General features: G+C 31.2%; 1 protein-coding gene and 1 long non-coding RNA gene across 2 annotated transcripts in view; one reads left to right on the forward strand and one right to left on the reverse strand.

The window, feature by feature from the left end:
• Positions 1–71: 71 nt before the first annotated feature.
• On the forward strand, positions 72–15,366 carry LOC134695107 (uncharacterized). The gene is made up of 3 exons (XR_010102696.1): positions 72–895; positions 14,510–14,623; positions 15,048–15,366. It is a non-coding gene; the product is annotated as an uncharacterized LOC134695107 (long non-coding RNA).
• A 5,850-nt stretch (positions 15,367–21,216) lies between these two features.
• LOC134694591 (mesotocin receptor-like) overlaps positions 21,217–23,241 on the reverse strand; it is a 31,823-nt gene continuing 29,798 nt past the window's right edge. Inside the window, exon 8 of the mRNA XM_063555617.1 lies at positions 21,217–21,705. Within this exon, the coding sequence (XP_063411687.1) occupies positions 21,485–21,705 (221 nt within the window). The 3' untranslated portion in view covers positions 21,217–21,484. The remainder of the gene's footprint in view (positions 21,706–23,241) is intronic.

Genomic DNA, 23,241 nt, shown 5'->3' on the forward strand with positions numbered 1-23,241 from the left:
AGATTTTTGTACGTTTCATATTGTATGTTTTTATGAAGTGATTTTTTTTCAAAATTGTGTTTTAAGTCAAATTAATGAAACCTAGAAAAACATGAAACTGTTCGAATCTTTAAAAATATAAATGTATTTTAACAACTTATAAGGACATGTCTCTATTTAATTTTAATAACAAGTTGAAAATTTTTCGTAAATATATTTGTTTTTTATCTGTTATATTTTGTTTTATAATTATTTTTATCATACTTACAGGGACTTCCAATGAATTAGACATTATCAAAGTGGTAACCATTTGATATCTACACGAAACTAACGAGAAAAAAACATGCGTGACAAACGTTATGAAGACGATTAAATTATATTACGTTATTATCTTAATGTATGAATTTTAGTGTATGTTCATTCAGTAAAGAATATTATGAAACATATGAAAGAAATCCTTGCAGATTACCAAAATAGAATATAAAGAACATTAATTGAAACGGTACATTTAAAAGCAAAGGACATTGTATTTGAAACTTAATAACCTTATGCAAACGCAAGGACCAAAAAGAAGTCAATGAATATATGTTTCAATAGATTTTCATTTTAAGATATATATTATTTTTAAAAGGATAAATGACTTTTTCTCTATTTCTATTGATTTGCATTTCTTAAGGATACTTTCTAGGGAAATCATTTCAGGAAAGTAAGGTGACTTTGATTTAGTTTTCTTGTGCAATTATTTGTATTTGTTTGCCTTTGTTTTGTTTGTTTTGTTTTTGCAGATGATATTAACTACGTGGCGAATGAAAGGGACGACATAAGAACAGCAACAATCGAGAACGGAGTAGCTTGTGCAGTATCTTGTCACAATGGACTAAAAACACGAACACCATACGATAAAAGTAGTTTCGAGGTATGTACATTTTTGTACTATTTCTTACTACGGTTCAAACTCTCTCAAGCAAAGTTGAACTAAGATTTGTTTTATATTATATTTTCCTGTTGTTCGTATATGTCTTCACAAATAAAGGTCATGCATTTCTTTCGTCTTTAGATAATTGGCCTTAATATTAATTGTCTATATGCCTTTATGTGTTTCTTTGTTTATAAAATATAAGACGTGCGTCTATTTATTCACCCTTTCATGATGTTATTGTGCCATGGAAAATGCTTATTTACATGTTTATTTTATTAGCCAATGTTCGTTTTTGAATTGTTTAAAAAAACAACCTCTTATTGTTTTCATATCCAGAATTGAACCCCTCTGTTAATTCAAATCTTTAATACAATTGGTCTAGTTAACGCTCAACATGCTCTTGTTGAAAATATTTTCAAATCATAATACAACACTCACCTAATTAAAGATATATGAAATTTAACAGTAAGATAACATCCATATGCTTTGTAAAGGACACAACGTTTTATCCACTGAGATTAGATAGAATGGAACATGTATACAGGAAATATCTTTATAGTAATTGCTTTGGTGCAAGGGTGAACTGTACTATCTAACTCATTGCTTAAACACATATAGCTTATTCCTTCATGTCTGTATGTATTTATTGCACACTCCGAGTTCCGAGCAGCTAGATTTGTTAATACCATATGACAGGAGGAGTACACTGAAAGTGTCCAAAATTGTACAAACGTCGATATATTTTATTTACATTCGAATTCGTAGCAATACTCATTTTAAACATAGTTTGGCATTAAAAAATGAATAAAACAAACATAGTTTTAGATTAAACCAATCAAAAAGCCAAATTACTTATCAAATGTGAATTGATATAGGGAAGAATTTTTACCCTTTATAAAGTTAGTCTCAGATAAATGTGTTTATACTTTGATAATCTATTGGAAATTTGGCAGGAGATAATTTACCCCGGCTTTTTCATAAATTTAACATTGGCACCCGTTTTCTTTCAACAGCTATTAAAAAATATCAAAGATTTTTATAGATTTATGAAATATCTTTCTTTTCTTTTTTCGTTGTCTCGATATCGATTGACTCGAAATTTCGAACGAGTCGTAGTTGTCTAGTTGTCCCGAACTCTGAACGATATAAATAAATGTCTTTTGACACCTAATGAGTCGAAATTGAATAGATCAAAATTTCGGTTGAGTCGAACTTTATATACGGTCCCGATGTTAACAAAATTCATTATTTGTTTCGAACTCATACACATATGTCAAAACTGACAATCTGACAATGCCTGTGTAATTGAATTGCCGGACACTGTATTGATTGATATCATGCTATTCCACGCGTGTTTACCTTAGATGATCTGTCATCACCATGATAAAACACAAGTGATACATTCTGTTTGTGATCACCTTAAAACTACACAAAAAAATCTTTTTTTATTTTCTCTTTAAAAAAAAAATTTCAGATGAAGAAAATATGGAAATAAATCTATATTTTCTAAAATCGAAAACAATTATTTGATAATTCAAAGATCAATTCGAAATTACTCTCTGAAAAAAAGCCACAGGGAAAATTTTAACTTTTAAAGAAATAATTCAATAAGTGAAAACAATCACAATGTTATTGTAACAACGAAAGACCATAACATACACAAAAAATAATCTGAGACCAAAATTGACCCTTCCAAGATTCATCAACATTTACTGTAGCTTTTCAAAAGAGGGACGAAAGATACCAAAGGGACAGTCAAACTCGTAAATCTAAAACAAACTGACAACGCGATGGCTAAAAAAAAAAAGACAAACAGAAAACAATAGTACACATGACACAACATAGTAAACTAAAGAATAAACAACACGAACCCCACCAAAAACTAGGGATGATCTCAGTTGCTCTGGAAGGGTAAGCAGATCCTGCTCCACATGCGGCACCCGTTGTGTTGCTTATGTGATTACAAATCCGGTAAATAGTCTAATTCGGTAGGTCAAATTCATGAAAGGGAAGGGGATTGTAGTTACGACGTAAGGAATATATCCGATATCATTTGTGAATCGGTTATTCCATAAAGGTCAACCAACTCGTGATGACGTCCGTAAAAGCTAGGCAAAAGTTGTGTTCCTACATTGTACATGTAGGTCTGTCAAACTTCCAGTTTTAGTTCGTGTCAATCGACCGGTGTCTCGAAATATATCTCTGGTCCATCTGACGTCGAGATATAGAGAGCCGACCTATTGTAAAATCTTTTTTTTTGGCATAGGCACATATAAAATTAACTTTTGATCAATTTTTGATAAGTCTCATACACTAATTTAGTATGCTAGCTATTACTTTGAATAGATAATATCTTATAAATTGAGACATTAAAATGAGCAACGTCACGATTCAGAAACCAAAGTTGATATATAGAAATTGCCACATTTTCTAAATATACATTGTATATCATATGGCTTTTAAACTCTGTGAATTGTCTCATGATACACTAAGCTTAGATCGTGCCAAGTTTTATTGGAATTGGTCAAGTTTTTGATCCCTAAATGGCCCAAGACCACAATTGATGATCCCGTTTTTCGTTGTCCATGAATATAGTTCCCTTTGAATAAAGTGTATTTTATTCTTTGTTGTTTTTCTTTCCCTTTCTCATACATTTCTTCGTTTGTCTGGGGTGAAAATGAAAGAAGAGAACCAAAATAAACTTTTGGATGCTTTATTTCAACTGATTTCGATAAGGAAAGGGTAACAAGGCCAGGTGTAAAAAGGTAGTATTTACACTTTTCGGAACATCTCTTGAATTGCATATAGGAGTATAGATGTGTATTGGCCAAATTTGTATGTAGTTAACATTTTCTGATAATTGCATATATTTTTGGACTTGTACTGTACATTAAACACACGCACACACATACGTACAATAAGACAAAAATAATTAGCAATTTTTTTAATGCGACGAAATGTTACAAAGAACTGATAAAGGAATTTATTGTGGCCTCGGGCCAAATCAGCGGATTTTTTTATTTCTGGAAAACATTAATTTAAAAACCAGATGAAGGAACATCCTTAAACATATGAACAATGACAAATATATATCAAGAAACAATCAGCTCGTACAAAATATTACGCCTACTGCGTTATATGTTAACCGCCATTTACACAATGATTAAGATCTACCTGTGAATTTTAATCAGCAAGTAATTTGTTTTTTACTTTAATTTCATGAGTACCAAAGATAAACAAATGTGCAGCCGTACCTTGTCGGCATTTGTTAACGTTTCCTAGTTACACATGTATTGGTTTCTTATCTCACTTGTGACGTTAATTCTGTTGAAACTAGAAAGTAAATAAAAGTCCGAGAAAAACGATAAACGATAAAAAAAAAAGACCAATTGTATGTTTAGATTAGGATTTGACAGAAAAGTTATAACCGCTTAACATGTAACTATAATTAGCAAAAAGAAAAGACAAAACGCAATGTAGGTGCGTTTCATTTTGCGGTGTATCATAAAAGCAGATTCTCTAAACATTATATTTGTAAACATTGATTTTACATTATACTTACAACAATGTACATAGAATGATATGTCATTGCAGTAGAATGTTTTGACTGTTTTGAGTGTATCCTAGTGCTTATGATTTTAAATAAAAAAAAATAGAATATCTTACTGATTGCGTAGAATATTTTTGGTGAAATTCATTGTCACAAGACCTACAAAATTCTGAAAATATTCGTTTGGGTCAATAACAGCTTAAACTTTAACAGTAGTGAATAATTGGGTTCATATCCTTATAAAAATGAATGGACCTTGAGATGAGGAACCCAGATGACTTTTAAAAAATAAAAGGTCCGCCATACAATTATAGATGCTGTGAATTTAAAAATGGACAAACATTTACAATATGACCTGTTTTATAGAGATGATGTAATGAGAGAAATATGTAGATTTCACTTGAAATACATTAATGCAAAGAACATTTTTTTTATTTAATTTTATGATCAGAATATTTGGATCATTTCATGAGAAGAGTGACAATTTTTACCATTTTTCGAGGTCCCACAATTTGTAAAACCAAAATCTCACTTGCGTTCCGTAAATTTAACGAGACATTCATGTATGTGTAAGCTACGCTATGAGCTATCATATATATTCAAGTAAACGATAACGATTGATCAAGACAGAGGAATATTAACATAACCGCCTATTGAAAAAAGAATCTTGACCCATTTAACCAAATAGCAATCACACCACTTGTTCTCATGTCAATACAATAAAGCTATACTTAAAGCTTTACAATAATCATCCATATGTATAAATGGATACGATAAATCTTCATTTAATCGAAAAGCATTTTCATTCGAATTGTATATCGGTTAAAACTAGAAACATCTAGCCTTCAATGTATTTAATTATTATCACAATATATACATTTGTATACAAGTAGTGATAATAAGTGTTATATCCTAGTAATACAACAATAAAATAGATATGAAATAGCCTCTAAAAATCGTTTTGTCATTTGCATCGCATTCTTTCAAATTTCAACGAATTTAATTATTTGTGCAAGCAACACTCAACATGTTAGTATAAAATCATTGTTCTCCTACGCACATGATTCATTTACGTGGTGTATGGAATTTCGGCATGAAGTTTACAATTTTAACATTCCTTATTATTATCATGGTTTCAAAAGGTAGGACTTTTTTTTTTAATTTTTGTTTACTACTTTTCTCGATGAATTCTTGATGCTACGTAAATAACATTTATATGTTTAAACAGAGTAAAATCAGAAAGATATATAAAAAAGAAGATGTGGTATGATTGCCAAAGAGACAACTGTCAACAAGAGACCAAAATGCCACAGACAGTAACAAGTAAATATGCCTATATTGATATAAAAAGATGTGATATAAGTGCCAATCAGACAACTCTTTATCCAAGTTCCCATTTTAAAAATAGATTATTATAGGTAAAACGTATGGCCTTCAACACGGAGCCTTGGCTCACTTCGAATATGAAGCTGTAAAGGGCCCAAAATAAATGATTAGTGAAAACCAACGGTTATTTTATATAAATACACGGCAATGTTTTTTTTTACTTTTATTTTTACTTACACATTCAATGATGTACTTAGATGATCTTAAGTAACATTAAATAAATCAAGAATTTAAAATTGATACTGTATTAGCTGAGGATCAAAATACGCTAAAAAATCGATACCTGAATAGAGCTCCTTTTTGAGATATTTGATATATATCATGTATAAGATATGGCGAAAAAAATCTGATTTTTACCTTATATTTGGGCCTCAAATGAAAAGAACAAAATCCAGAATATGCTCCAATTTAATTAAAATGACCTTTTATGAGCTATTTTGTCTTCTATTAAAAAGATAAACATTTTTTTTACAAATGTCGTACCTAAGAACACAAAGGAGTCCGAACATCAGACACAAATTTCAAAACATTACCTAAGTACATCCTTATCTATCCTGGTTCCGAGACTACGTTCCAGGTATTAGCTATTAGCCATACTCTCTCACGACATACTTAATATTGCGATAGGGAACCAGTCTAATCCTTATCTCTCCCTCTTTACGATTCTCTGCAGCTGTAAAGTCGATATGTTTACAACGATAATACCTATATGGGTAACATAAATAGAAATATGATTATCGATACAATAAAATATGTTAAAAAAAATCATTCACACAAATCCTCTTCGCCTAATTTCCTCGACATTATCAGTTTTTATTTACTTATACACTTTTAAAGATTCTTTTTGGTATTTGAATATATTCAATGCAGCTGTTGAGTTTTAAATAACTATTCCGCCAGACATTTGATGTGATTACCACAAAAAGATGTATAACTATAGCTACAAACTAAAACAAATGTTTTAAGAGAATCATTGATAAAAATCCTACTCTTCCTTTTAAAAGAAAACATGTTGCATTCTTTAAGGTTGTAAAATCGGTTAACTTAATATGAAGGAGACCACAACTACTCAAAGTAATTTAAGTTCTCGCATTAAACATTTCTTCAACAGATTTGATAATAGTTCCTGTTTTATGGACAAAGTAAAACAAACAACTAATAACTGGAAGGTAATAACGTTCAATAGGTTTCAAAAACAAACAACAACAATTGATTTAAGGAAGCTGGCTTGTCATGTTTTAGATTTTTTTTTCTGGTTTTATCTCTTTGAATGCCTTGAAAATTATACCCGGTGACCCCTATATTTCTTTTTGTATTTTTTTTAACTGCTAGTACTGTGTTGTTATTTATGTAATATGAGGAAGGCGCTACCTTAAATGCCAGCTTTATAATGTCCTATACATTGATTAGTTGTTGTTGTTTAACATTCAGTGGCAAATATTTCATGCATGTTCAGAACGAATGACCAAGGCTACATTTACGTATTGTTTATGTCTAAAATAAAATAAAAAAAGTTCAGATGGAAAATGCTAATTTCCTCAAAAAAATATTCTGTTTCCCAAATTAATGAATAAAAAAGCATAGGACAAAAAATATTTTGAATCCAGATCTTTACCAAAAATGATTTTATCTTTCAGATATGCAAAATAAATTTAACTTTTATATATCTAAAAACATAAAAACTTCCCAAACCGCACATGTCAGTCTGTACACAGTATTATTTTAGGTGATAATAAGGCTGTATTTGCCAATTTGTTATGATAAACCTTATAAATACTAGTGTTAAATTTTGACTAAATAATTTTAAATGATAGCGCTGAAGGGCTTCGGTTAAAAAAAATCTGACTCGAATAAAAAAAACCATTTGTATTTCTGATCATCTTCAGTTTGTGAGTTCTACATCAATATCATGTACTATTAAATTCAGAGTCTGTTTTATGTCATTTCTTGCATATATTTTTTTTGTTATATGTACATAATGTAGCTTACTTTTCAAGTTCTTATATGACAGCAAAATAAAATTGAGAATGAAAATGGGAAATAAAAGCATGTAAAAAATTTGCTTTCGAGTAATGCTTAATCATGTCATAGTTGTTTTCAAGAAGACACATTTGGTTTCAGACAATAACTTGAGTTAAGTAAATTGATGTCCATGTATTTTACTAGGAGGTTCAATACACAAAAGGAAGATAAGAATTGATTTAAGGGTTATAGTACAACATTATTGGGGGTATTTTTTTTTTTTAATTTTGGGTTTTTCTTCCAAAAATTACTTTATTTACATTGCCATCTAGTAAATATATAGATGCAGCAAATACAGATTTGGCAGGAGATGCACTCAAAATAGGGTGTTTTAAATATTTATCTGTAGTCTGTGCATTTTTCCTATGATGTACATGAACTTCTTGACAATGTTGATGTGAGTATCATGATAAAGAAAATATATTTGGTAACCGTAAGTATATATTCACAATTGACATGCACCAGAGCGAGAAAAGGATCTTCTTTCCCTTTAATTTCAAAAATTGCACATGATTATTTTCTCACAGATACACATGAGTTATTTGGTTAATAAAACATTTGTCAATGTTTGAAACTTTCAGTAATAAAAATTTAGTTTAGCTTGTTTGAATGTTTCACTGATTGTGTGAAAATTTTAACAGCAATGTACAAAACACTTGAAAAAATTGCATTATCTGCAGAATTATTGATAACTTTCCTCACAATAAATTCACAAGGACATAGAACTAACATATTGTCCATGCTATTCTGATCTAAGTTTTATACATACATATACTGGCATAGCTGTTTCAAGTTGTCTTCCTTTTTTTTGATTTCTTGAGAAGTATTTGTTTAACCTGTTCAGTCACTATAAAGTGTTACAATTCTTATTTAGACGCAACACATTGATAGTGACCAGAAAGGTACTGCTTTCACATGAGAGAAGCTAGAAAATATTAAATGTACATTTTCAATATTTTTGTAGGACTTACTATCATATGAAATTAAGGAGATATGTAGTTAGAGACTTCTTCTGAATAGAAATATGTGGGTCTACCTGCTACCTGTTTTCAAATTAGTCCATATTGAAGTTGAAAGGATCCAAAATTAAAATATGTTTGATTTCAACTGACATAAAAAAAATTGTGTTATATTTATATTCTCAATATACATCTGCGGTCGTATCAGGCTGTGCATGGCAAAGCATTTTATTGCCTTTAGGTGTGTACTTTTCGTTTGTTTTGGTCATGAAAATAAATTTGTAGTTCTGTTGTGAAGTTGCTAACATGAGAACACCCAGATTAAACCTTTATTGTGAGTTTTTTTCACCAGCTTTTTTTATGAACCAGACAAAAGTTTATTCTGTGCTTATTTTTTTAGACTATACTTGTTTACAATTTAGTTACACGGTCACCAATATAATTTTGAGTTCATCCAGAGTCATAGAAAAATGGGTTTCAACTGACCTCCAAACAATCCATGATTCTGTAATGAGGTCAGTACCCAAATACCATACATCATTACATGTTATTTCAAATCCTTAAAAATGAAATTAAACAGATGTTTTGTTTTATTATTTCAAATATTTCAATAAATTTGACATTATTCCATGCTTAAACTTTTATGTTTTGAAGAAAAGGATGCTGGAAACAAATTTAACTTACTCATTTTAAAAAGATGATAATTAGATAACTTCACATGGTGAAAGAAAATTTGAAGGATTTCCACAGCTTTTTTTTGTTGAATAGGTGCAATTTTAGTTACTGAGACAGAGTGCAGTTTTGGTACTGTAATGTTATATAACCATAAGTGTGTATTGCAAAATAGGTTCAAATGTGAACCTGATAGTGATATAGTGATACAGTTCTTGGTAGAGTGAAAATGTTTTTTGATCAGGTTTAAACTGATGCATAAAATATACAGGTGACTGTTGCAGCTTGAATTTTTAAGGATTTAGCCCAAAAACATGATAATCTCCCAAGTAATGTATGCCCTGTACATGTATATACCTATCAAAGTCATGGTATTATCATGGGTTATCATATTATATAATTAACTCCCATCTTCCCATAAATCCAATTTTGGACAATATGGGAGCATACAATATATAGTTTGTACTTAAATGTTCTACTCAAACTCAAGTCTCCATTTATGATTGATCTTAGAGAGAGAAAACAAAACAGTTTGCCAAAGGGAGTCATGAAAATAAATTTGTAGCTGTGAAGTTGCTAACATGAGAGTACCCAAATTGCACAACTTTTTTTAAAAACCAGACGAATTGTGAATTAGGGGGGGGGGGGGGTAATCATCAGTTTTGAATTAGTCTGTGGGTTTCATGACTTACCGTGATCACATTCAACAGTATAACCAACGTCATTATCACTCTTCTTTGATATGGGGAATTAAGTGGCAGGTGAACATAAGTAGTCACGGTCAACCACAACCAGTGCACCGGAGTTTATCCCGCATGCCGCAAGGCCATATTAAAATAAAATCCGAAATGTATTGCTTACAGAGTTTTTTACTGTGTTCCCATGACTGGACGGAACTTTTACACTAAATATGTTATCGTTTACTATAATTTTGTGACCTTTAAATGCAGTACCTGTGATTATTTAGGTAATTTGTTTTGACCTCACTGATAATGGAATGTTGTAGCAGACGAAACATGGCGTCAGATGTTGTTGTCCTAACTTCGTTAATTTCCGTGGTACGATAAAATTTAAATAAACTACACAAGTTACCAAAATTTCTGAATTCTTGTTTTTGCAAACAAATAAAAATTCATGACGTATTTATCATCGAAATTATTCCGATCTGTCCCATTTTTTCAAGATCGCGTTGAAACGTTAAATTTGGCCGCCATTAAACAAAAATAATCGTTTGAGATTTTACGAGAGTGACGAAACTTTTCAGATGGGACATGTAGAGAGAGTTATCGTTCTTTATTCCAAAACGATGCTTCTACCATAAGTGCCAGCTAAAGCTGGCATATAATTTTGTTTATTTTCTTTGGTTACGTCTTCTGGTGTCGGACTCGTACTTCTCTTGGGCTGAATTTGATGTGTGCGTATTGTTATGCAATTGCTTTTCTACATTTAATAGAGGTATTGGGGGAGGGTTGAGAACTCATAAACGTGTTTAACCCCGCCGCATTTTGTGCCTGTTCCAAGTCAGGAGCCTCTGGCCTTTGGTAGTCTTGTATTATTTTGATTTTAGTTTCTTGTGTGCAATTTGGAAATTAGTTTGGCGTTCATAACACTGAACTAGTAAATATTTGTTTATGGGCCAGCTGAAGGCCGCCTCCGGGTGCGGGAATTTTTTGCTACATTGAAGACCTGTTTGTGACCGTCTGCTGGTGTTTTTCTTTGGTCGGGTTGTTGTCTCTAAGACACATTCCCTATTTCCATTTTCCATTTTATTTCTTTATAGAGTTTGTCCTTAGTGCCGTGTGGAGACAGTAGAGTGCCCCCCCCCCCCCCCGTGCTTCATGTTTATGCTCTTATAATATACTAGATTATGGAGTGTGTTTCCGAGCGAGAACTTCTCTAGTTCATTACTTCAGGAATATTTATCAAATTGTCGTATTTTAATACATTGTAGTATTCAGCCCCATTCTACTATATAGTCAGCTGTCAGTCGCTACCCTAATATACCCTGTCTTTTGTTAGGAAATTAATGCTAAAAGCTTTTGACATTTATAGCCGAATGATTTAACATTTTTACATAACTTAATTTATTGTATGCTGGTTCATATTCTGGACGCCAGATTTTGCTCCTTTTTAATATAATTCACATACCCAAAACAAACATGAAGCTTAGAAATAGAAAAGCATTAAATACTAAACTCCTTCAAAGGGTATCTTCACTCCTCAATCGTATCCTCAACCGATTATCTAAAAATACTACCATCGCTAACATTTTTAACAATAAAAATCGTGGTTACCCGTCTATCGATAAGTGTTATGCCAAAAAATGACTGACATGTCCACGACTTTCCTCTAACCATACGGTCAGGTCGACGTTTAATGGTCGCACATTTTCTTTAAATTTTGAAATTGATATACTTGAAAAACAAACAGTATTGTTTATTCATTCATATGAAACAAACAGGGATGCGGTATTCAGAACGTAGGTGAAACTGAACGATATGTATGTAAACGCACTCAAGAACATTTTAAAGACCCAATAAATTCAAAAATATCATTTATCAACACCTTAAGAAGCACAATCATCCTATTAAATATTTAGCAGTTCAACTTTAAGAAGTAGTAAATAAGTGAACATGGAGAATATCATTCAAAGTTTGTACGATCACGGAAAATAATTGAATTTAATTGGATTAGAAAGTTACAGACATTCTACCGTCTCGGTCTTAATGATTATATCATGGGAATTGGTAATATATCAAGAACCGATTCCGTTAACATTTTTGATATATTTTCTTAACCTATTCGTAATATTTCGGACTTAATTTCTATTTCAAAAAACAACGACAGACATTATCTGTTAACAAAGCTCTGTTTATTACCGGTTACTGAGTTAAATTTTGGAGGATTGCAATATAAAAAAGGAGATGTGGTATTATTGCCAATGAGACAACTTAATAGAAAAGACCAAAATGACACGAACTTTAACAACTATAGTTCACCGTACGACCTTCAACAATGAGCAAAGCCCATACCGCTAGTCAGCCATAAAAGGCCCCGATAAGACAATGTAAAACAATTCAAACGAGAAAACTAACGGCCTTATTTGTTTATGTAAAAAAATGAACGAAAATCAAATATGTAACACATAAACAAACGACAACCACTGAATTACAGGCTCCTGACTTGGGACAGGCAGATACACAAATAATGTGGCGGGGTTAAAAATGGTAGCGGGATCCCAACCCTCTCCATAACCTGGGATAGTGGTATACCAGTACAACATAAGAACGAACTATAAAAATCAGTTGAAAAAGACAATTTCATATAGCAGTCATAAGTATGAAATAATTCAAATTATTATAGCATATTGTTATTCTTAACCATTTCTCAAAATTGATCGCCCTGAAGATCATCAAAATAATTTATTAAATACAGTATGTCAATAAAGGTTTTGATTTTGTAAATATTGCCGGTATATTTAACGACCATTCTTTTAAAGAACAAATTCCTGGATATTTTGATAATACCCTATTATTCCCTATTATTTGTTATATTTACAAGAAATCTACCCGGAAATTTGTGTTTAGTTATAACGAATTGTGTAAAGATGTTAATATTAGAGAAAAATACACCCATTTCGTATAATTATAGTAATTCCAAATACATTTATGAATCCATTTTCCATGTTATAACAGGAGATCTTAACATCGTTTAAGATCGAGAGTTAAAATTATTCGTCAGTAGAGGACCTTTATATCGTCCCCCGTCAATTAATAATGTAATGAGTGTCGTAATATTATCCACGACTCACTCTCTTTGACACATTTCCCATTTCCATTTTTAATTTTATTTTCCATTAATTTACCATAGTCATGTGTAAAATGAAATTGAAAAAACGGTAACAATGTTAAAACTTATCTGAAAGATTCCAAATTACCAGTGTGTTGTTTTTATATCTAAAGCATTGATTTGAGATAAAAACTTTTTTTTTCTTTTTCAAAAAACACTTTTTTCTTACCAAAATTATGGAAAAAATAATATGTCAACCCACAAGTAATAATTCGAACATAACTTGATAAGAATATTGAATATCTTAAAACAAATTTGAAAATTCATTAAGTACTTAAAAAATCGAACTTTCGTCAAAATTAGTTTCTGCCCTATGATCGTTTACACGTAATTTTTATACTTTCCGACATGTTTTAATGTTCATTATCATTTGTGCATACATTGCAAATGATAGCTCTTTAAAATAGTATAACTCATTTTGTTTTACATTTAGTATTTTATTCCAAAATCTTGTATCGTTTCTTTTGTTAAAGGGGCAATAGCTGTCAAATTCATGGTAACCGATTTGACTCAAATTCTCATATTTGATTTATAACAATGTAAAACATTTATCCAAACTGCCAAAAGTCTAAAATAAACAGTATACAGAGCATGGTATAGATAATATGTAGGTTCGTTTCGTGTGTATGTTAGTCCAGACGCCATCTAATTAACTATTGATTTGACCTCAGATGACCATATAAGCGATGTAAACATAAATAAAGATATGAATAGATTAAACCAACACGTGCAATAGGATTTTCATAGGTCTGTTTGATTTTATCTTATGTGTCTCATTGTTTTTTTACTGTATACGAATGATTTTATATAGATCGAATCAGTAATCAAATGATTTACCGAAGTTTCACTTTCATTGTTGACATTCGTTTTCTTTAAATAACCTGTACACGTATAAAGCATGCGTTGTCAATCTCTAGCAAGGGGTTAAATTGAAGTTCACATGAATACGGACTTATTGAGGTTGGCTAATTCAATTGCAAGCGAAACAGTAATTATCAAGGTTTCATCGCTTAATTTGACAGAATTAAACCATTTTGGCTGCTAAAAGCGAATTATTTTTTCACTATAATTTCACTTTTATTATTGATTGAACAAAAGTAATCTTACTTAAGATTTTTATATATCTCTTAGCAAATGCCCCTTTAAAGAGTTCATTTTGATTTTATTTTTTAGAAGGACATGGCACAAGATGTTCTGCAATGAATGGAAAGTGTAAAAGATCATGTTTATCAACAGAAATAGCTCTGACTGGACATGGGTGCTGTCATCATAAAAAATGTTGTAAAGGTTAGTATTATTAAATGTAAATGAATTATTTTTTTTGTAAAAAAAAACCGGAAATGTTCATTTATTCAAAACAAACTTTTGTTGGATTATTAGTTGCTTGAATATGTTTAGCTTGAATGACTGTTTTTTTGATATTATAAGTTTAACATGGTTTAAAATATATAAAAATAAACAGTTTTCGGATTGTGTGAGTATTAAGCGTTTTTTTCTGAACTCCAAAGGGTTGTTCAACCTATATTTTAAAATACAAGAATATTACAAAATATAAATATCAACTTAGCAGATAAAAAACTCAACGGAACGAGAAAAAAATCAACTATGTTTATTTCGGATTATTTCGAAAACATGTCGAGCATGTCTTGTAAAATGTCACCTACCTTTTATATGTATAAAAAAAGTTACTGAATATTTTTCTTTTTCACAGAACCTATAGCTACATGTAGGCCATCATGCCGCGATATTTGTGGGACGAATGGATGTGGATGTATACATTGTGATTGTGAGTGTCATGGCAATTGTCTTGCGACCAATATTACTACTTGTTGTGAAGACTTCGTGACAGAGTGTACCTGATTTTTAAAGCATTTGCAATATGTATTGTTTATCATGTTTATTTGAGTAACTGTTACCAAATTAAAAAAAGAAATAAAAATAGACATGAAAAAATGTAGGAATATATCTCCTTTTCTAAAGCTCTATTTTTATATCAATGTTTTGGTTCTGTTTCGTTTATATGTATTTCATTGGAGTTTTAAATAATCTTTTAGATTAGAGATTGTACATTTTACATTGTTTAGTTGATATTTAGAGTAATGATAGAAAGATATTTGAATAATATATAGACTTTTATTTTTTTCAAAGATCTTCTCGACGTGTATATTTTATCTGAATATATCAGAAGTTATGAGAAAGGAATAGATGACAGTGGGTTAATTAGAGCAAAAAAATCAGACAACATCACCATGCTTAAACAATTGACAAAAGGACAACGAACAAAACAAATAAGCACACGAAAATATTGTGTAACCCAAACGCCAACTCCAACCTTGCATTGAATTCTGTTTGATTTCGTTTCAAGATGAAATTGAGAATGGAAATGGGGAATGTGTCAAAGACACAACAACCCTACCACAGAACAGACAACAACAGAAAGCCACCAATAGGTCTTCAATGCAGCAAAAAATTCCAGCACCCGGAGCGTCATTCAGCTGGCCTCTAAACAAATGTTAATACTAGTTAAGTGATAATAGACGTCAAACTAAACTCCAAATTAAACACAAGAAACTCAAAGTAAAAAAAAGAAGGACAAGACTAACAACGGTCACACGCTCCTGACTTTGGACAAGTTCAAAAATGCGATTGGGTTAATTATTGTCAAAGGTACCAGGATTATAATTTAGTATGTTAAAAATGTTAATGAGTTCTCAACGCTCCCCCTTTACCTCTATCCAATGTTGAAAATTAAACGCAAAACAGTACGCACATCAAATAAACAAAATGACAATTATACATAAATAACTGTGTGCGGTAACAGGGGGACAAGGCAACCTCACCATCTAGAAATAGATAATTAACGATAGGAAATGAAAACTCATCTCTTTTATCATACCTTTTTTGTATTAAGCTGTCTGTTAAAGATATAGATATCAAAATCGAGGAAAGAGCAGTGGTCATTGTGAGTAATTGCTTTTTTAAAATAAGTTCAACAGGATACATTTCTTTAGTATACATGTTCCGGACCATATGGGTATTTGAACCATACGCGTATGGTCATGACCATATGCGTATGTTCATATGGTCCGACCGTACGCGTATGGTCAGACCATATGAGTATATACTCGTTTGGTTATAAACGGGCTGGACCATATGAGTATTTGGACCATATAGGTATATTTTTCAATAATATGCATGAAAAAACTTTATGAAATAGCAATGATTGCTACATGCAATTGTATTGTTTACAATTCAAATAACATTAAATATTGATGACAAAGTTAGTTTTCGTCGCTAAATTGTTCTCTTGCATGGATGCGTAGGGTGACATTTACGTCCACACGGTACCATAGTTTTCTTTGGTCCTGGGTCATTCCGATGTGTCTACGGTGAAAAAGCTTTAGATCTCCAATATCGTAACATGACTGAAGTACATTATATCATTAGACAACTTTAAAAAATAAACTAGTGTCCTTGCCTTTGAAGTCATTCGTATTTTTTTTTAAAACAAAACACGTATAAGTATAAACAATTATGAATATTGCACTGCTAATGCTTATCATATTAAGTTTCATAAGTAAGCAATGTATTAGACTTTTCCGTCAGGTTATAGTAAAACAGTTGACTTCTTGTGTAACGTTTTATTAAAATATTTTTGGAAGTTATTTTCCCAGGTCGACATTTTGCCGTGCATTCACTCGTAATAACATATCGGTAATGAAAGAAAATGTGGTTAATATAGTTTTACTAGTGATGAAATTTAGTGTGTGACACTGCTTATTTTATTTTGCTAATCTTGTTATTCCTGATTTTTAATAATAAAAATGACCTTTGGTAGTGTCTTCTTAATGACGTGACAACTAGACGGGTTATATAAAGAGGTAAGCATGAATGTACCTGTTAATTACCCCGACCATACGCGTACGGTCCGACCATACGCGTATGGTCGGACCATATGAGTACATACCCATATGGTCATGACCATACGCGTATGGTCCAAATACTCATATGGTCCGGAACATACACACTGAAGTCATCATTATTGAGAGCCAATATATGATCCAAATGTCTAAATGTATTTATTAATTTTTGGTATCTGATGTTGTTTCGAATGGTCTTTGCTGATTTTAGTCATACATTACAACTCATAGCAATACAGGAACAGGTCCTTAATAAGTGGTGCACAGTTAGTTCTCATTGGAGTTACGATGACCTGACAATTTACGGTATCTACAAAGTGAACAAAAATGTTATTTAGTAAAATTCAAGGGCATTAAGTATGTCCAATTGAAAAAGTTCTTTTGTTTATTGCTACTAAAAAATTACCTGAAAGAGTTTGAATATATGTTATTACATTCTGACTTGTTAAATGCCCATTTAATTAGGTGTGTTAATTTTTCTTAATAAGAATGTGAGACAATGTGGTATACTGGGTAGAAAAATCTAAACTTTGAACAGATTCAAAATCATAATCAAAATATAAGCATGTAATTTATCAAGTACTTCCAACGAGTTTTTGACACTCTAAACGTAACTCATTCAACTATTTTCAAATGTCTTATTTGAACAATTTATTATCAGGTTTTTTATTGTTCCAACTGTACTGGTAAGAGGAATAGACGATTTAGTAGTGGAACAATGGCTTGAAGACGAAATAAGTCTATATCTATAGTTGTAAGGTGTTTTATGTAGCTTAAGAAGCCAGTACATAGACGGGACTTTCAATGTATTTGGTTCTACTTGTAAAGAGGTAGCTAAAACTTTTATGTTTGTTACAGATGTCGTTTTCTGAAAATGGAGTCAGTTGGAATGTTGGTGAATTGGTGATTACTTTTTTCATAACCTCAATGTAACATTTACGTCTAACAATAATGATATCATTGTCAGGTTTATCGGCTGGGACAAAAACAAATTCCTTGGCTAGTTCTTTAAGTTTATGCTTGATGCGAGAAATAAGTTTGTTATGGCTGTTTTTAAGAGTAAAATGTTCTTAAAAATGTTGAATACGTATATCAAATATGTGCATTACTGAATTAAAAAAAAAATCAAAGATTTTTTGTCAGCTTTTCCCCGTTTTATCAATTTCAAACAGTACGTACGGAGTGAGCCGTGGATGATATTAAGACACTCATTCCAATTAATGATTGAAGGGGGCGATATGTAGGTTTATTACTGATACTATCATTAAGACTGAGAGGGTAGACTGTCTGTAAATGTTTAATCCAATTTAATTCAATTAGTTTTCGTGATCTTACAAACTTTGAATGCGATTTACCAGGCTGCTTATTTATCACTTCTAAAGGTTGAACTGTTAAATATTTGATAGGATGATTGTGCTCTTTATGGTGTTGATAAATGATACTTTTGAATTTATAGGGTCTTTATATATCGATATAAATGTTCTCGCGTGCGTTTAGATAAATATCGTTTAGTTTCAGCTACGTTCTGAATACCGCATCCCTGTTTGTTCCAGATGATTAAATAAATAATACTGTTTGTTTTTCAAGTATATCAGTTTCAAAATTTAGAGAAAATGTGCGACCATTAAAAGTGGACCTTACCGTATTGTTGGTTGAAAGATGGGGACATGTAACTCTTTTTTTTTCGCATAACACTTATCGATAGGAGGGTAGCCACGATTTTTATTGTCAAAATTGTTAGCGATGGTAGTATTTTTAGATAAGCGGTTGAAGATAAGATTGAGACGTGTAGATACCCATTGAACGAGTTTAATATCTAATATTTTTCCATTTTTACACATATATAAGGATACGAAAAAAAACCCAGGCACGTCTCTAACCTCTATCATCACTAAGTTGCATCTTTATGTTAAAGTTGATTTTACGTTATTATTTTAACTCATGGTTCTGGTTGTATCAAACTCAGTTGATAATGCGCTATTTTCTTGTTGGCAACTTAGGAAAGACGACATCTTGAATTTTTGTATGTATTAACACATTTGCTATTGTAAATTTTGAAATATTGTCTTTAATCTTTGCTAATGTGATTGGTCTATATGCAAGTGTGCTTGTTTATTACATATTTGTTTGTTTAATAGTGATATTATAAGCAGTGTGGATTGTCGTACCCCTTTTTTGACATTTGTATGTACAAGATCTGTTTGTTTTGTGTACACATCTTTGTCAATATAATTGCATTTGATGCGACTGTACTACAAGTGGGAGGTTTAGCTAGCTTTAAAACCAGGTTTAATCCATCATTTTGTACATAAGGATATATATGTACCAAGCCAGGAATATGACATTTGTTTATTCTTTTGATGTTTGAGATTTTTATTTTTGCCATTAGATCTTGCCTTTTTAAATTCGTAGCAGAGAACATTATTTTTTGTATCCTACTTTTTCTGTGTAGATAAGGACCCTTCTTCCAGATGTTTTCTTTATAGGAAAAGCAAGCCGTTCAATATTGTATGATTTCCGTACACAGTTGTTTTTTCAATGTTATCAAAAAAAAAAAAAAAAAACTCCATTTAGACCTCTATGCAATATAGGAAATACAAAACGGTAGATGGATGGCAAATTGGTATCACTTGTTTGATATCGAATTTTATATAATATATATATATGTTTAAAACTAGATATGTCAAAACGACACGAATGGCCTAATCTCAAAAAAGTTGAAAAATCTGCAATTTCAATAACGCATGTGGACACAACCACGATGGTAGTCTAAAAATCTGAAAGCATCTATACAAAAGTCCGAACAACTGTGATTTTTAACAATTTTCGAAGTTGTAAACCCTTAATTTTAGCAAAAATCAGGGGAGCAGAACTTAACTTAAACTTGATCTGTGACTCGTCGTGGTTAACTCACATCCAAAAATCATCCCAATATATAAAGGTGTTTAGTAAAATGAGTCCATATAACTGTGACTTTCAACAAAGTCTCAAAGTCCGTATGTTTGGCAAAAAGTAACCGAGCGCAACGAAACTTAAACTTGGTCTGTAACTCCTCATGGTTAGCTCACATACAAAAAATCAGCCCAATATCTGAAGGCGTTTAGAAAAAAACTCCGTTTAATGGTTAGTTTCGGAATGACGGAATGACGAAATGATGGAGTGATGGACAAGGATAAAACTATATGGCACCAACAACTTCGTTGCGGGTCCCTAAACAAACGTCAGTAGTTAACTGATGATGTAGTCTTTTTAATCGAATTGACCTGAAAACACAACACAAGGCACCAACAAAAAATCGAAATGAAGTAAGACCGGGAACTTTGTAAGGTTAGTCGCCTCCCGCTGTGTATTCTTCACTTGCCATGCACACTTCTATTCAGTCAAGATATCGCCATGGGTAATGTGACACAATCGGTATTAATCAAAACGGTATTGAAGACAGACCAAATAAGATTAACATCTTTCCATAAGACTGTTTTAAAAAACCTTGTTATTTTGAAACAATTTCGTTACATATAATGTTTCATTTGTATGGAAGTATTCCAGTTGAATTTTATGTTCTCATTTGAAATCATCTTAATTTATTCAAATACTACACACTACAAGGTTTATTTAACAATTATATTGCTGCAATCAACTTGTTCTGATTTCACTTTACGCATAATAAATGTTCAAGCAAAGATTTTTTTATAATAAACGAAACAAAAAGTCTTACTTGATGTAACATACAGCAATCAAAGGCTGTAATTGAGCTTCTTAAACATGTTAAAGACAAGCGTTCATCAACTGTTGTTTTTGTCTATTTTTGTGTTTGTCGATTATACAATCTTTGCAATAAACTAAGAGTCTTCGATTGTTTCATTGAATACTTTGTTCACATTTTAACTTATATCATTCTGTGATATATGTCCATTAAAGATCAGCGAACATATTTATTTTTAACATTTCTTTTTTTTAAATTCCGGTAAACAGAAGTGGAATCCATACCCGAATTCAGGAAAAAATATCACCGTACTTTATTCACAATTTATGTATATCCGTGGTGAATTAATAAATAACAGGTTTTTTCTCGGATTGACAGTCCAGAAAGTTGAGCAATACTTTGATACTTTCTCTCTCTCATCTTCGTGTAATACGACTAAGGATAACAATTCGTTATGAATTGGTTCCAAAACAAAAATAATTATTTTTTATGTTGATGTTCATCATGTTCATTCCCCCAGAGATGTTAAGATATATTCATCAGTTCCAACTGATCTGCACGTCTAAACGTACTTTTCCGTCTTGAGATAAACGTCCTGTTATTAAAAGTTAGAAATATGATCGGATTCACCATACTGTTGAGTGGTGCGAGTGCTATAAGAATATCAAACCATCCGCCGTAACCTAGATCACCATACAGATTCAAAAGCCCGGCTAGGATAAAAGGCATCCAACAAACGATAAAAGCTGAAATGTAAGAGAAAACATAATGATTAGCTAATTTAATGTAATATTTAGGTACAATCATACTTAGTGACAAAGTGTAAAAAAATATATCGACAGGGAACAAACTACAATGTATGCTTAATAGCAAATTATATTGATCGTTTAAAACGGAACCTTAGAATACATTCTTACACACATTTTCGTTTTTTTAACAGTAGGTACAAAAAATAAATGCAGGTATTAAAGTATCAAAAATATCACAATGTTATTAACAGGAAAGGACACCAAGATCCTCAAAGTGTACCATTTTTGAGAGTATGTGAAATTGCAATTTCTTCTCCTTTATCGCTGTTTGTATAAGACATATGAAGACTACAATGTATGTTTGCACTTGACTTTATCAAAAGAAGAACTTTTTGAAGTTAGTACTGATTTGAAATGCCTAAGACTGAAATATTGAAAGCATAATAGAATGATGCCTTCTAAAAGTTTGGAATAATGCGTCTCTGTTTGTATCTGTTCAAAAAATAATAAATAATAAATACTGCCTAACGTCCAATATCAAATTATCATTTTAATGCGAATCGTTTAGAACGAAACTTTTAATTGGATGATGGATGGCTAGCTTTCTAACTCTAACAGTCCTTAACAAAGGACAGTCACCATAATTGTGGTTTCCGATTTTTGTTGTTTTAAATTGCTGAAAAAAGTTAAAGAAAAAGGTCACATGTTATGCCTCAAAATGCTTTTTGGTGTCAATATTTGTAACATTCAGAAGCGTCCGAAAAAAAAGATACGCCTTGTATTTATCGTTGACATCCAGGGTATACCTATTCCGTCAAATTGTTTAGATGACAAAGATGAAGTAACAGGTTATTAGAGGTATTTTATATATGGCATTTAAATTCAAAAATTTTTACCAAAATCGAATGTATCTTAATTTGTTGCATTTTCATAATTATAACAGTATTTTGTTTTAAAATTGTTTTCAATTCAAAATAAAATCTAAAGATTAAAAGACATTACAGTTATCTCCTCATGGTTGATATATTATGACTTACATGTTTTAGATCCTTACCAAACTCAAATTACGATGTTTTTTTCAAAGAAAATAAACAAAGTATCAGATAAGGGTACCGTGAGTGTATTTATCCCACTTGAAAGACTAATGCCTATTTACCAATCTTTAATTTAATGATAAAACGACGTAGAAATTATTTAAAAACATTTCAATACATAAGGGGATGACAGGAGTTTTCTGGTTACAGATTAACCTTTTGGTAGCTTAGTTGTTCAGTGCAAATTATGTATACAGACTTATTAATCTATTCTTTTTCCTGACATTTTTTGTTATTGTAAATTTGAAAAAAAATAATGAAAAATCTTTATAAAAATCCAAAAAGACATTTAATCCAAAACATTTTTGTTAAAGATACCAGCGGTTTATTAAATAAATCCAAAATAAATTAAAACCGGCGATTCATTGAGGTCAATGACATTAGATATTCATATCCGATGTTCAATCATTTGCACAGTGCGATGGAAATGTAGTGTTAA

Source organism: Mytilus trossulus, chromosome 13 (genome assembly GCF_036588685.1).
Source record: "Mytilus trossulus isolate FHL-02 chromosome 13, PNRI_Mtr1.1.1.hap1, whole genome shotgun sequence".
Taxonomy (NCBI): domain Eukaryota; kingdom Metazoa; phylum Mollusca; class Bivalvia; order Mytilida; family Mytilidae; genus Mytilus; species Mytilus trossulus.